The sequence below is a fragment of the Nycticebus coucang genome, chromosome 4 (genome assembly GCF_027406575.1).
Source record: "Nycticebus coucang isolate mNycCou1 chromosome 4, mNycCou1.pri, whole genome shotgun sequence".
Classification (NCBI taxonomy): Eukaryota; Metazoa; Chordata; class Mammalia; order Primates; family Lorisidae; genus Nycticebus; species Nycticebus coucang.
In genome coordinates this window covers 140,652,433-140,664,501 of record NC_069783.1, presented here as the reverse complement: position 1 = coordinate 140,664,501, position 12,069 = coordinate 140,652,433, and the positions used below count along the sequence as shown (strand labels likewise).

Sequence of the window (12,069 nt, the reverse complement as noted above, 5' to 3'; positions counted from 1 at the left end):
TTTCCTAAATTACTTGAGAAAATTGTTAGTGTTTACTAAGGGCAAAATGGGAAATTAAAATCAAGAGGCATGGGCGGCCCCTGTGGCTTAGTGGGTAGGGCGCCGGCCCCATATACCGAGGGTGGCAGGTTTGAACCCGGCGTAGGCCAAACTGCAACAAAAAAATAGCTGGGTGTTGTGGCGGGCACCTGTATTCCCAGCTATTCGGAAGGCTGAGGCAAGAGAATCACCTAAGTCTAGGAGTTGGAGGTTGCTGTGAGCTGTGATGCCACAGCACTCTACCAAGGGCAATAAAGTGAGATTCTGTCTCTAAAAAAAAAAAAAAATCAAGAGGCATTGTAATTAATTTGTTCTTTTATTCTCTTTTTATACGGATGGGAAATTCTGCTTGACTTTGATGTGTATAATAGACTTGTTAGGCAGAGAGCTTTGCTGGTACTTGCGCTGGCTCATGTCTGCTGCTGGCAATATGGTTTCCCGAAGCATGGCAGGGTCACAACACTCAGCTTGGCCTGTTCCCGCCCTCCACCAAACTCACTCGGCTCCAGTGACGGTGTCTTCCATTCTCCTCACAGGGACGAAGCTGAAATGGAATATTTGAAGATAGCTCAGGACCTGGAGATGTATGGTGTGAACTACTTTGCAATCCGGGTGTGTTGAAGCCTCACGGAGTTCCCTGTATAGTAAACAAAGACCCAACTGGGGCCAGACTGCTAAAATGGTTTACTTCTTCATTCCAGGTTGATAGAATCTTTTATAGTTCACTGGTAAAGAAGAAAAGAGAAAGGAGAGAGAGGTCTTAGAGCCTAATTTTGGGGCTTCAATTAGATCATAGGTAATTAAGTGTCAGTTGAGACTTGGGGTACTTGGGCCTGGTTCTTCTTTCAGCAGAAACCTGTTTGAATGCCCTGTGTGGACAGTTTATTTCTGGCTCTGTGAGATCTCCACCCACAGGGAGCACCTGTAAATACTTTCTTTTCCCTCTAGGCACAAGGAGGGTAAAAGCTGCTTTTATAGGTTACTGATTTGTTTGGGCGGGGACTCTTGTTCTCTCTATGAGGCTAATTAGTTTTCTATTCAGACTGTTAATAGTCTGCATCCTCTGGGAACTCACTGCTGCTATAGGGAGAGGCCTTTGTGTTCAGCCGGGATCTGAGCCTTTGTTTAGAATGTCTTCTGTGGGTTGGTTTCTAGCTGCAGTGTAAGGCAGCTTCTTCTAAAGCAATGGTTCTCAACCTTCCTAATGCTGTGAACCTTTAATACAGTTAAAACAGGTTGTGACTCACAGGTTGAGAACTGCTTTCTAAAGGAAGACTCATGTTTTGCTAAAGCATTTCACCCTTGGCTCCAAATGGTGAAAAGGTGTTATTATCATAGTTAAACTTTGTTTTCCTTTTGGGAGTTCCTACAACTTTTGTATTAAATTTTGGTAAATGAAACACATTTTAGTGCAGCACCTGTGGCTCAGTGGGTAGGGCGATGGCTCCATATACTGAGGGTGGCAGGTTGAAACCCTGCCCCGGCAAATTGCAACAACAACAAAAAATAGCTGGACGTTGTGCTGGGCTCCTGTAGTCCCAGCTACTCGGGAGGCTGAGGCAGGAGAATCGCCTAAGCCCAGGAGTTGGAGGTTGCTGTGAGCTGTGTGACGCCACGGCACTCTACCGAGGGCGATAAAGTGAGGCTCTGTCTCTACCAAAAAAAAAAAAAAGAAAGAAAGAAACACATTTTAAATATTCTAGAGTAGATTTCTATCTGGTTTATTCATTTTCTAAATACAGATATTTTTATGAATTACTCTGTAAAAAAAAAACAATAAGGCACATTGAAGTGTTATGTCATTTTGTATCTTTTGCCTGAAAGATATTCCATAATAATGCTGAAGGTTGGTTTCTAAAGTTTTATTAGTTAGTATTTGCTAATTGTTTGTTTTCCCTTTTTTTTTTTTTTTTTTGTAGAGACAGAGTCTCACTTTATGGCCCTCGGTAGAGTGCCGTGGCGTCACACAGCTCACAGCAACCTCCAACTCCTGGGTTTAAGTGATTCTCTTGTCTCAGCCTCCCGAGTAGCTGGGACTACAGGCGCCCGCCACAATGCCCGGCTATTTTTTGGTTGCAGTTTGGCTGGGGCTGGGTTTGAACCCGCCACCCTCGGTATATGGGGCCGGCTTACCGACTGAGCCACAGGCGCCGCCCCTCCTTCTTTTTTTTTTTTGCTTGATTTCCTTAAGGTCAAAGTAACTTAGGACATTTTTTGTCAACTCCTCTTGCCCAGATGCAAGCCACCTAGAATCTAGAAATGTAGTTTTATAACCCTCAAAAAATAATTCCTTCTCAGGCCAAGCACAGTCGGTCATGCTGGTAATCCTAACACTCTGGGAGGTAGAGGTGGGTGGATTGCCTGAGCTCACAGGTTCCAGACCAGCCTGAGCCAGAGCGAGACCCCATCTCTAAAAATAGCCAGGTGTTATGGCCGGCACCACAACCTCCCAGCTACTTGGGAGGCTGAGGCAAGAGAGTCACTTGAGCCCAAGAGTTGGAGGTTAATGTGAACTATGACTCCACAGCACTCTGCCAAGGGTGACAAAGTGAGACTATCTTAAAAAAAAAAAAGGCAAACAAAAAAGTAATTCCCGGGCGGCACCTTTGTCTTAGTGGGTAGGGCGCTGGCCCCATATACCCAGGGTGGCGAGTTCAAACCAAACCCGGCCCTGGCCAAACTGCAACAAAAAATAACCAGGCATTGCGGTGGGCACCTGTAATCCCAGCTACTCAGGAGGCTCATACTAGACAATCTCCTAAGCCCAGGAGTTGGAGGTTGCTGTGAGCTGTGATGCCACAGCACTCCACTGAGGGTGATAAAGTGAGACTGTCTCAAAAAAAAAAAAAAAAAAAAGCACAATTCCCTGGCTCAGCATTCATAGCTCAGTGAGTAGAAGACAGCCACATACACGGACCTGGAGGGTTTGAACCCAGCCCAGGCCTGCTAAACAGTAATGACCACTGCAACAAAAATAATAGTTGGGCGTTGTCGTGGGTGCCTGTAGTCCCAGCTATTTGGGAGGCTAAGGCAAGAGAATTGCTTAAGTCCAAGAGTTTGAGGTTGCTGTGAGCTGTGACACCACAGCACTCTACTAAAGGCAACATAGTGAGACTCTGTCTCAAAAAAAAAAAAAAAAACAACAACAATTACTTCCTTCCTTCCTCCCTCCCTCTCTCCTTCCTTTCTTTCCTCCCTCTTCTCCCTTGAATTCCTAGGTTCAACTGATCCTCCCACATTAGCCTGGCTGCCTAGTGTCTGGGATGTGTCATGGCTGCACCCATCTAAAAAAATTTTTTATTATGGAATATTTCTGCATCAGTTAGAGAAACATATACTGCTTTTTGTGATTGAGCAATGGATAAAGCTAAAGTCTGTTTTAGTGTCTTTCATGTTAAACTTCCTGAAATTCTACAATTAAAGGAAAATACATGTTTAAAACAATTTAAAGGAGGCTGTTTGAGTCTCTACCTCTCTATTTAACCTCTACAAATATTGGAATCTATTTTTCCCAGGGTGGACTCAATTCCTATTCTCCAGCAATCTTCCTGCCTCAGTCTCAGAAGTAGCTGGGACTACAGGCGCACATCACCATGTCCAGCTTTCTCTCTTTCTTTCTTAAAAATTTAAACTAAATAAGGGCCTGCATGGTGGCTCATGCCTATAATCCCAGTACTCTGGCAGGCCAAGGCAGGTGGATTGCTTGAGCTCAGGAGTCTGAGGCCAGCCCAAGCAAGAATGAGATCCTGTGTCTAAAAAATAGCTGGGTGTTGTGGATGGTGCCTGTAATCCCAGCTACTTGGGAGACTGAGGCAAAAGAATCACTTAAGCGCAAGAGTTTGAGGTTGCTGTGAGCTACGAAGCCATGGCACTCAACCTTACGGTGACTGAGACTCTGTCTCAAAAAAAAAAAAAAAATAGTTAGAAACACACACAAATAGTTAGAAACATAATCATTTTCCAGAATGTACTACCAACTTAAAAGTACAAAGTCTCTCTTCTGTTAATGCAATAGTCTTACAAACTTTGCTGATAAGCAGAAGAATTTCTGATGGTTTGGTAGTAGTGTCTGACTTCAGGGTGTCAGGAGTAAAAAGGTTTATCTTAGAGCACTCACTTCTCCATCTGATGCCAGCTGTTAGATTGGTACTTCTCATCACAGTCCGAGTACCTTCTTAGTTTACAGATCTGTTTTCTTGCCCTTGAGCCTTGGTTCAATTTCCTTGTTAGCAAGGAATCAGGTGCTATAGTGTCCTTGTGCAGGGAGTTTCCTTTCAACAAGGGCCAGATCACAGCACTGGTGGACCGACCTCCACATAGGGATGTGACTACCAGGTCCGTAGCTAGGTCATTGAGGTGGGGACTTAGGGCACTGGTGACTGCTGACCTGAACCACTGTCAAGCATAACATATATACAGTCAGTTAATTTTTTTTTTTTTTTGTAGAGACAGAGTCTCACTTTATGGCCCTCGGTAGAGTGCTGTGGCCTCACACAGCTCACAGCAACCTCCAACTCCTGGGCTTAAGTGATTCTCCTGCCTCAGCCTCCCGAGTAGCTGGGACCACAGGCGCCCGCCACAACGCCTGGCTATTTTTTGGTTGCAGTTCTTCCGGGGCCGGGTTTGAACCCGTCACCCTCGGTATATGGGGCCGGCGCCCTACCAACTGAGCCACAGGCGCCACCCCAGTCAGTTAATTTTTGAATGGCTTTATTGAGGAGTAATTCATAATAATTCTCTTTGATATGCTTTTCATAATATTTAATTATGAAAAATTTAAACATACAGGAAAGTTGAATTTTTCATTGAATATCTATGTATACTCTCTACCTAAATTTTACAGTTAACGTTTTGTTTTGTTTTGAGACAGAGCCTCACTACGTTGCCCTGGGTAGAGTGCTATGGTGTCACAGCTCACAGTAACCTCAAACTCTTGGGCTTAAGTGATCCTCTTGTGTCAGCCTCCCAAGTAGCTGGGACTACAGGTGCCCACCACAATGCCTGGCTATTTTTTGGTTATAGTTGTCATTGTTGTTTGGCAGGCCCAGGCTGGAATTGAACCCATCAGCTCCGGTGTATGTGGCAGGCTCCGAGCCTACAGTTAATGTTTTACTATACTCGCTTTATCATGTTAAGACTACATTTTAGGGCGGCGCCTGTGGCTCAGTCGGTAAGGCGCCGGCCCCATATACCTAGGGTGGCGGGTTCAAACCCGGCCCCGGCCAAACTGCAACCAAAAAATAGCCGGGCGTTGTGGCGGGCGCCTGTAGTCCCAGCTACTCGGGAGGCTGAGGCAAGAGAATCGCTTAAGCCCAGGAGTTGGAGGTTGCTGTGAGCTGTGAGGCCACGGCACTCTACCGTGGGCCATAAAGTGAGACTCCGTCTCTACAAAAAAAAAAAAAAAAAAAAAGACTACATTTTATCAGGGCGGCGCCTGTGGCTCAAAGGGGTAGAGCACCGGTCCCATGTGCCAAAGGTGGCGGGTTCAAACCCAGCCCCGGCCAAAAAAAAAAAAAAAAAAAGACTACATTTTATCAGTAAATAAGGCCATTCAGTTCCAGCACTTAAAATTTTCTTTCTATTTGATTTAAGAAGGTTAGACAAGGGCGGCGCCTGTGGCTCAGTGAGCAGGGCGCCAGCCCCATATACCGAGGGTGGCGGGTTCAAACCCAGCCCCGGCCAAACTGCAACAAAAAAATAGCCGGGCATTGTGGCGGGTGCCTGTAGTCCCAGCTACTCGGGAGGCTGAGGCAAGAGAATCGCCTAAGCCCAGGAGTTGGAGGTTGCTGTGAGCTGTGTGACGCCACGGCACTCTACCGAGGGCAATAAAGTGAAACTCTGTCTCTACAAAAAAAAAAAAAAAGAAGGTTAGACAAAAAAGAAAAAATAAATATTCCTTCTAGTAGTCCAACAACTGTTTCTTTTAACATAAATGTTTAAACCTATGTGTTTTAATTCTATACCTGTGATAACATGATAACTGGAGGTAACAACACTTAGATTACTCTTCCTTTAGCCATTGAACTAGTGACATAAGCCCCCAGTGGTCCTTCTAGGGGGCCCAGGAGTCACAGGAGTGGTACAGTTTTGCCTCTGCCTGCCCCAATTCAGGAAGCTTGAAGTCTTATAGGTCACAAGAGAGCTGTGACTATTGGGACCTACTGCAACTTGTCACATGTAAGAACGGATACCAGGGCTTTGGAAAGGTTGAATAAAATTGTGAGTCTCAGCTGGAGCTTACAGTGGCTGTTCTTTATTGGATCCACAGAATAAAAAGGGCACAGAGCTGCTGCTTGGAGTGGATGCTCTGGGGCTTCATATCTATGACCCTGAGAACAGGCTGACCCCGAAGATCTCCTTCCCGTGGAATGAAATCCGAAATATCTCATACAGTGACAAGGAGGTAGGACACATCTGTATTACAGATGCCACCAGTGGCGCAATGGTCCAGCAAAAGGTCTTTCCCCATCTCCCCTCCTTGCTGGAGCTTCCCCAGCTGGGCCATCTCCTTATTCTCAGTGAAATCCTTTAATTCCCAGGCTTTAGGATTTGGTTCATTGATTTTTTTTTTTTTTTTTTTTTAATTTCAGCTTGCTTGTTCATTCTTCTTGGTTTGAAGTACTCTTTTTTTTTTGTTCATTTTCTTCTTCCTCTGGCGATGCTCTGTCTCACTGTTTTTGATGTTAGTAGACACGGGGTCTTACTCTGGCTCACTGCTGGTCATACTGGTCTTAAACCTCTGAGCTCAGGCAATCCACCCGCCTCCGCCTCCCACAGCGCTGGGACTACAGGTGTGAGCCACCACGCCCGGCCTATATTAAGCCTTCTTTCTTTGTCTAGTGCTTGATACATGTGTTGGAGAAAAAAATAATATATATATATTTATGTGTGTGTATATATATACGCACACATTACATGTACATATGTATTTTATGTGTATATATGTCTCAGCAATAATGTAAATAAGGATATTATGTTAATATTCTCAAGAATTTGAGAATGATTAAGTTTGAATAACTGAGATAAATACTCTTAAAATTCAAATATTTCTGTATAAGATAGTGACTTTTCCCAAATGCTGTAATTCTATTTTATTCATCCATCCATCCATTCATTTATCACTCATTCATTCTTCATTAATTTTATTTTATTTTTATTATTATTTTTAAATTTATTTATTATTAAATCATAGCTGTGTACATCAATGCGATTATGGGGCACCATACACTGGTTTTATAGACCATTTGACATATTTTCATCACACTGGTTAACATAGCCTTCCTGGCATTTTCTTCATTAATTTTAAAGGAATTATTGAGCATCTGCTTTGTGCTAGGTTTCATAGAGGAAATAATGATGTAAAAAATTCAGTCTCAGTCCAATGGAAGTTACACAACTGCTGTAATAAGTACAGTGAAGGGACTAATGAAGATGATGATGATGAAGATATAGTCTTCTACTTACAAGTCTTCTACTTACTTTCACCCTGACCCTTGTCTTAATCCTTATAAGAATGTTGCTATAGAGCAGCGCCTGTGGCTCAGTGAGTAGGGTGCCAGCACTATATACTGAGGGTGGCGGTTTTGAACTCAGCCCCAGCCAAACTGCAACCAAAAAAAAAAGAAGGACCTTGCTATAAAGGCAGTGTTGTTATAACATAATCTCTGTGCCATAATCTCTCTGTCACACTGGGAAGCAGAGACACAATATGCTCAAGTAACCTGTGTCTGATGAGCGGAGCAGCAGAGGCTAGCAGCCAAGATCTCTGATGCCACATCCCTGCTTTTCAGGGAGGCCCAGAGGCTAAGCACAGGGGCACTGGGCAGAGGGAGGCTCTACTCAGTGATTTACTAGTGCCCACATGGCCGTGACATAGAGTGTGGAGTGCATAATGGTGATGACTTATGTTGCTACCTGCAGAGCTCTGACCCCTCAGCAAATTCCTGTTTTCTCCTCCTTCATGGCAACTCGAGGAAAGCAACACCAGGCTCCTGGTTTCCAGTATGTGGTTGGAAACTACTCAGACATGCTTGATGAGAAAGAGCAAGCCTCTGAACGCAAAACATTCTGACTTTAAAGTTTTTGTAAAGTAGTCAGCCTGGGAGGTAAGCATTTAGATATTTCCTTTTTTTTGAGACAGAGCTTCAAGCTGTCACCCTGGATAGTGCTGTGGCACCACAGCTCACAGCAACCTCCAACTCCTGGGCTCAAGTGATTCTCCTGCCTCCACCTCCCAAGTAGCTGGGACTATAGGCACCCACCACAACGCCTGGGTATTTTTTGGTTGCAGCCGTCATTGTTGTTTGGCAGGCCCAGGCTGGATTCGAACCTACCAGCTCAGGTGTATGTGGCTGGCGCCTTAGCTGCTTGAGCCACAGGCGCTGAGCCAGGTGTTTTTAATGTCCTTAAATTGAATGTTCCACATGACTGAAAGCAGTAGGTGCACTGCGGTATGGTAGTTTTTCATCTCTCAATTTCCTAAGGTCTGTTTATTGCATGTCCACATATTTTTACACTAATGGCTCCCCAAACACTCATTCTTCAAAGAACCCAAGTATTAAAGTCTCCCATAGTATGGCCTGACACAATAAACTGTAATATACCCTCTCAGGTGCAAGACACCATTAGGTTCTAGCCTGTCAGTAACCTCATGCAGTAAGAGGACCCCAAGCTAACTTGACATAATAGGAAGTAGTCGTGGTAGTTACGGGTGACAACTGAGCTCTCAAAACAGGAATGTTAGTTTATTTTAAGTGATCTGTTGACTCTTGTGTACGCCCTGGCATTGTGCAGAGCCTGGGGTTTTCCCACTATTTGTGGTTTCCCACTGACAGCTCTGGGGTTTGACAGCAAGGCCAAAAATAAGCTCACGAGATTCACAAATAGCAGCTTACACAAGAGCAATACCGCTTATAAGTTATCTTGGCCAAAAGCTTAACAAAGGATCATTTTCTGTCCCTAGTGTGCTAATCCCTTGTTGGACAATATAACATGTGAAAAAAATACTCAAGAATGTATCTTTCTGGCTCAGCACCCGTAGCACAGTGGTTATGTTGCCAGCCACATACACCAAAGGTGGCAGGTTTGAACCTGACTCAGGCCAGCTAAACAGCAGCTAAACAACTGCAACAAAAAATAGCTGGGCATTGTGGTGGGCGCCTGTAGAGCCAGCTACTTGGGAGGCAAGAGAATCTTTTAAGCCCAAGAGGTTGCTGTGAGCTGTGACACCACATCACTCTACTGAGGGCGACATAGATTCTGTCTCAGGAAAAAAAAAAAAAGGAACATCTTCCTAAACATATTTATCTTCCTTGGAATTGGATATCCACTTTGTAAGTGCAGCTTGGAAATTAGGATCTGTCTGGTCTCATTAGCAGTTGAGAGCAGTAGTCACCCTGTTCCTTATGTGTTTCCTTGCCAAAAACCCCATTCTGTCCTTTCCTTATCATCTTTTTCCCTACTTTGATTTCAGGAGCTATATTTTTCTTTCCTACTTCAGTCCATTTTTCTTCACATTTGATTCCTTCTTTCTGCAGCTTTTAGCAAATTCTCCCCATGTTCCAAAACCTGTAGTGTCTTCTTAACCCCTCTGACTATCTCTTATTCTTCACCAACACCCTTTAACTCACCCAGCCTCCTTCCCAGGCTCGGCCCATTGTCTCATCAGAGTCACACACAGACACACATACATACACAGGGTTTGTTTCTCCATGTCTCCCTTGTTTCTGTTGATCCCCTGCCCAGAGCACTCCTCCACCCTTCCTTGGGGCTGCTCTGTCATGTTCTTTTAAGACCAGCTTTAGCCCCTTCCTGCTTATGGTGGATCTACTCTGACCCCCTGGACATTTGTGATTTATACTCCCCAATGACTCACTGATATAGTATGTGATTTCTTGAGTAATTGGCTGATATTAGATTAGTTCTAACTAGATGCTAAGCTTCGTGAAGGTAGGGGCCGTGCCCAGCAGTGTTGCTGGAGGGCATGCCTGTCAAGGATTCTAAGTTCAGGTTGCCAAGGATACTTTCATCACACCCACACCTAACATGGTACAGAGTACCACCATGGAATCCTGAGTTCATGCATTTCCAGACTTGATACCTTTGATGCTCCTAATTCACTGAGATTTAGTGCCTGGGTACCTTCCCACCAGGAAGCCAGGACAAGGCATAGCCTCATGCTGAACTGTATAGCCAGCGTAGTTGCTGCTTTTGTGGAATTTCCTAGTTGGTGGGGACATTTTCAGGCTGTCAAACTGAAACTCTGTTCTGCTTCCTTCTTCCAGTTCACTATTAAACCGCTAGATAAGAAAATTGATGTCTTCAAATTTAACTCCTCCAAGCTTCGTGTTAATAAATTGGTAAGTTGAGATCCTAGTTCTCATGACTGATAACTGTAGCTTTTCTGAGAAATCAAATGCTGCTTCTTAGAGAATATCCGGATGATACCTTGTGAAGTGTAGAATGAAAAGCTCACTTGGTGTGTACTTTAACCTTTAGCTTAACCTAAAGAATTTAACCTAAATATTATTATTATTATTATGTTGTTGTTGTTGTTTTTGAGACAGAGTCTCACTTTGTCACCCTTGCCCTCGGTAGAGTGCTGTGGCATCACAACTCACAGCAACCTCAAACTCTTGAGCCCAAGCAATTCTCCTGCCTCAGCCTCCCAAGTAGCTGGTATTATAGGCACCTGCCACAACACCCAGCTGTTTTTTTGTTGCAGTTATCATTGTTGTTCAGTAGGCCCAGGAGGGGCATGAACCCGCCAGCCTGCGTGTTTGTGGCTGGACCCCTACCTACCAAGCTATAGGCGCACCCCTAACCTAAATATTATTATGAAGAAGGTTTCTTTTGTTTTGTTTTTTTTTAAACAGAGTCTTGGTATGTCGCCCTTGGTAGAGTGCCATGGCATCACAGCTCACAGCAACATCAAACTCTTAGGCTTAAGTGATTCTCTTCCCTCAGCCTCCTAAGTAGCTGGGACTACAGACGCCTGCCACAACGCCTGGCTATTTTTCGGCTGCAGGTGTCATTGTTGTTTAGCAGGCCCAGGCTGGGCTTGAACCAGCCAGCCTCTGTGTATGTGGCTGGTGCCCTACCTACTGAGCTATGGGCGCCAAGCCAATGAGGAAGTTTTAAAAATGATTTCTTTAATTACTTCATATATATAGAAGGATAAGTATAATGTATATGTAAAGTGTAAAGGACAACAAAAATGAACAGCTGTTTACCCACAACCCAGCTTTAAGAATACAGGACAGAGGGCGGCGCCTGTGGCTCAGTGAGTAGGGCGCCGGCCCCATATGCCGAGGGTGGCGGGTTCAAACCCAGCCCCGGCCAAACTGCAACCAAAAAATAGCCGGGCGTTGTGGCAGGCGCCTGTAGTCCCAGCTGCTCGGGAGGCTGAAGCAAGAGAATCGCGTAAGCCCAAGAGTAGAGGTTGCTGTGAGCCGTGTGACGCCACGGCACTCTACCCGAGGGCGGTACAGTGAGACTCTGTCTCTACAAAAAAAAAAAAAAAAAAAGAATACAGGACAGTTGGGCACAGTGGCTCACACCTGTAATCCTAGCACTCTGGGAGGCTAAGGCAGGTGGATTTCTTGAGCTCAGGAGTTTCAGACCAGCCTGAAATGACACTTTAGAGCAATACCCCATCTCTAAAACTAGCTGAGTGTTTTGGCAGGCACCTGTAGTCCCAGCTGCTTGGGAGGCTGAGGAAAGAAGATCACTTGAGCCCAAGAGTTTGAGGTTGCTGTGAGCTGTGATGCCACGGCACTCTACTCAGAGCAACAAAGTGAGACTGTCATAAAAAAAGAAAAGGCTTGGTGCCTGTAGCTCAACGACTAGGGCACCATACACTGGAGCTGGTGGGTTCTAACCCAGCCTGAGCCTGCCAAACAGCAATGACAACTACAACCAAAAAATGGCCAGGCATTGTGGTGGGTGCCTGTAGTCCCAGATACTTGGGAGGCTGGAGCAGGAGAATCACTTAGGCCCAGGAATTAGAGGTTGCTGTGAGCTGTAATGCCA

General features: G+C 44.9%; 1 protein-coding gene across 4 annotated transcripts in view; it reads left to right on the top strand.

Moving 5' to 3' along the window:
* NF2 (NF2, moesin-ezrin-radixin like (MERLIN) tumor suppressor) overlaps nucleotides 1-12,069 on the top strand; it is a 142,856-nt gene that overhangs the window by 73,808 nt on the left and 56,979 nt on the right. For all 4 annotated transcript variants that reach the window (XM_053587470.1, XM_053587471.1, XM_053587472.1 and 1 more), the window contains exons 7-9: nucleotides 576-651; nucleotides 6,308-6,442; nucleotides 10,323-10,397. In XM_053587470.1, the coding sequence (XP_053443445.1) occupies nucleotides 576-651; nucleotides 6,308-6,442; nucleotides 10,323-10,397 (286 nt within the window). The remainder of the gene's footprint in view (nucleotides 1-575; nucleotides 652-6,307; nucleotides 6,443-10,322; nucleotides 10,398-12,069) is intronic.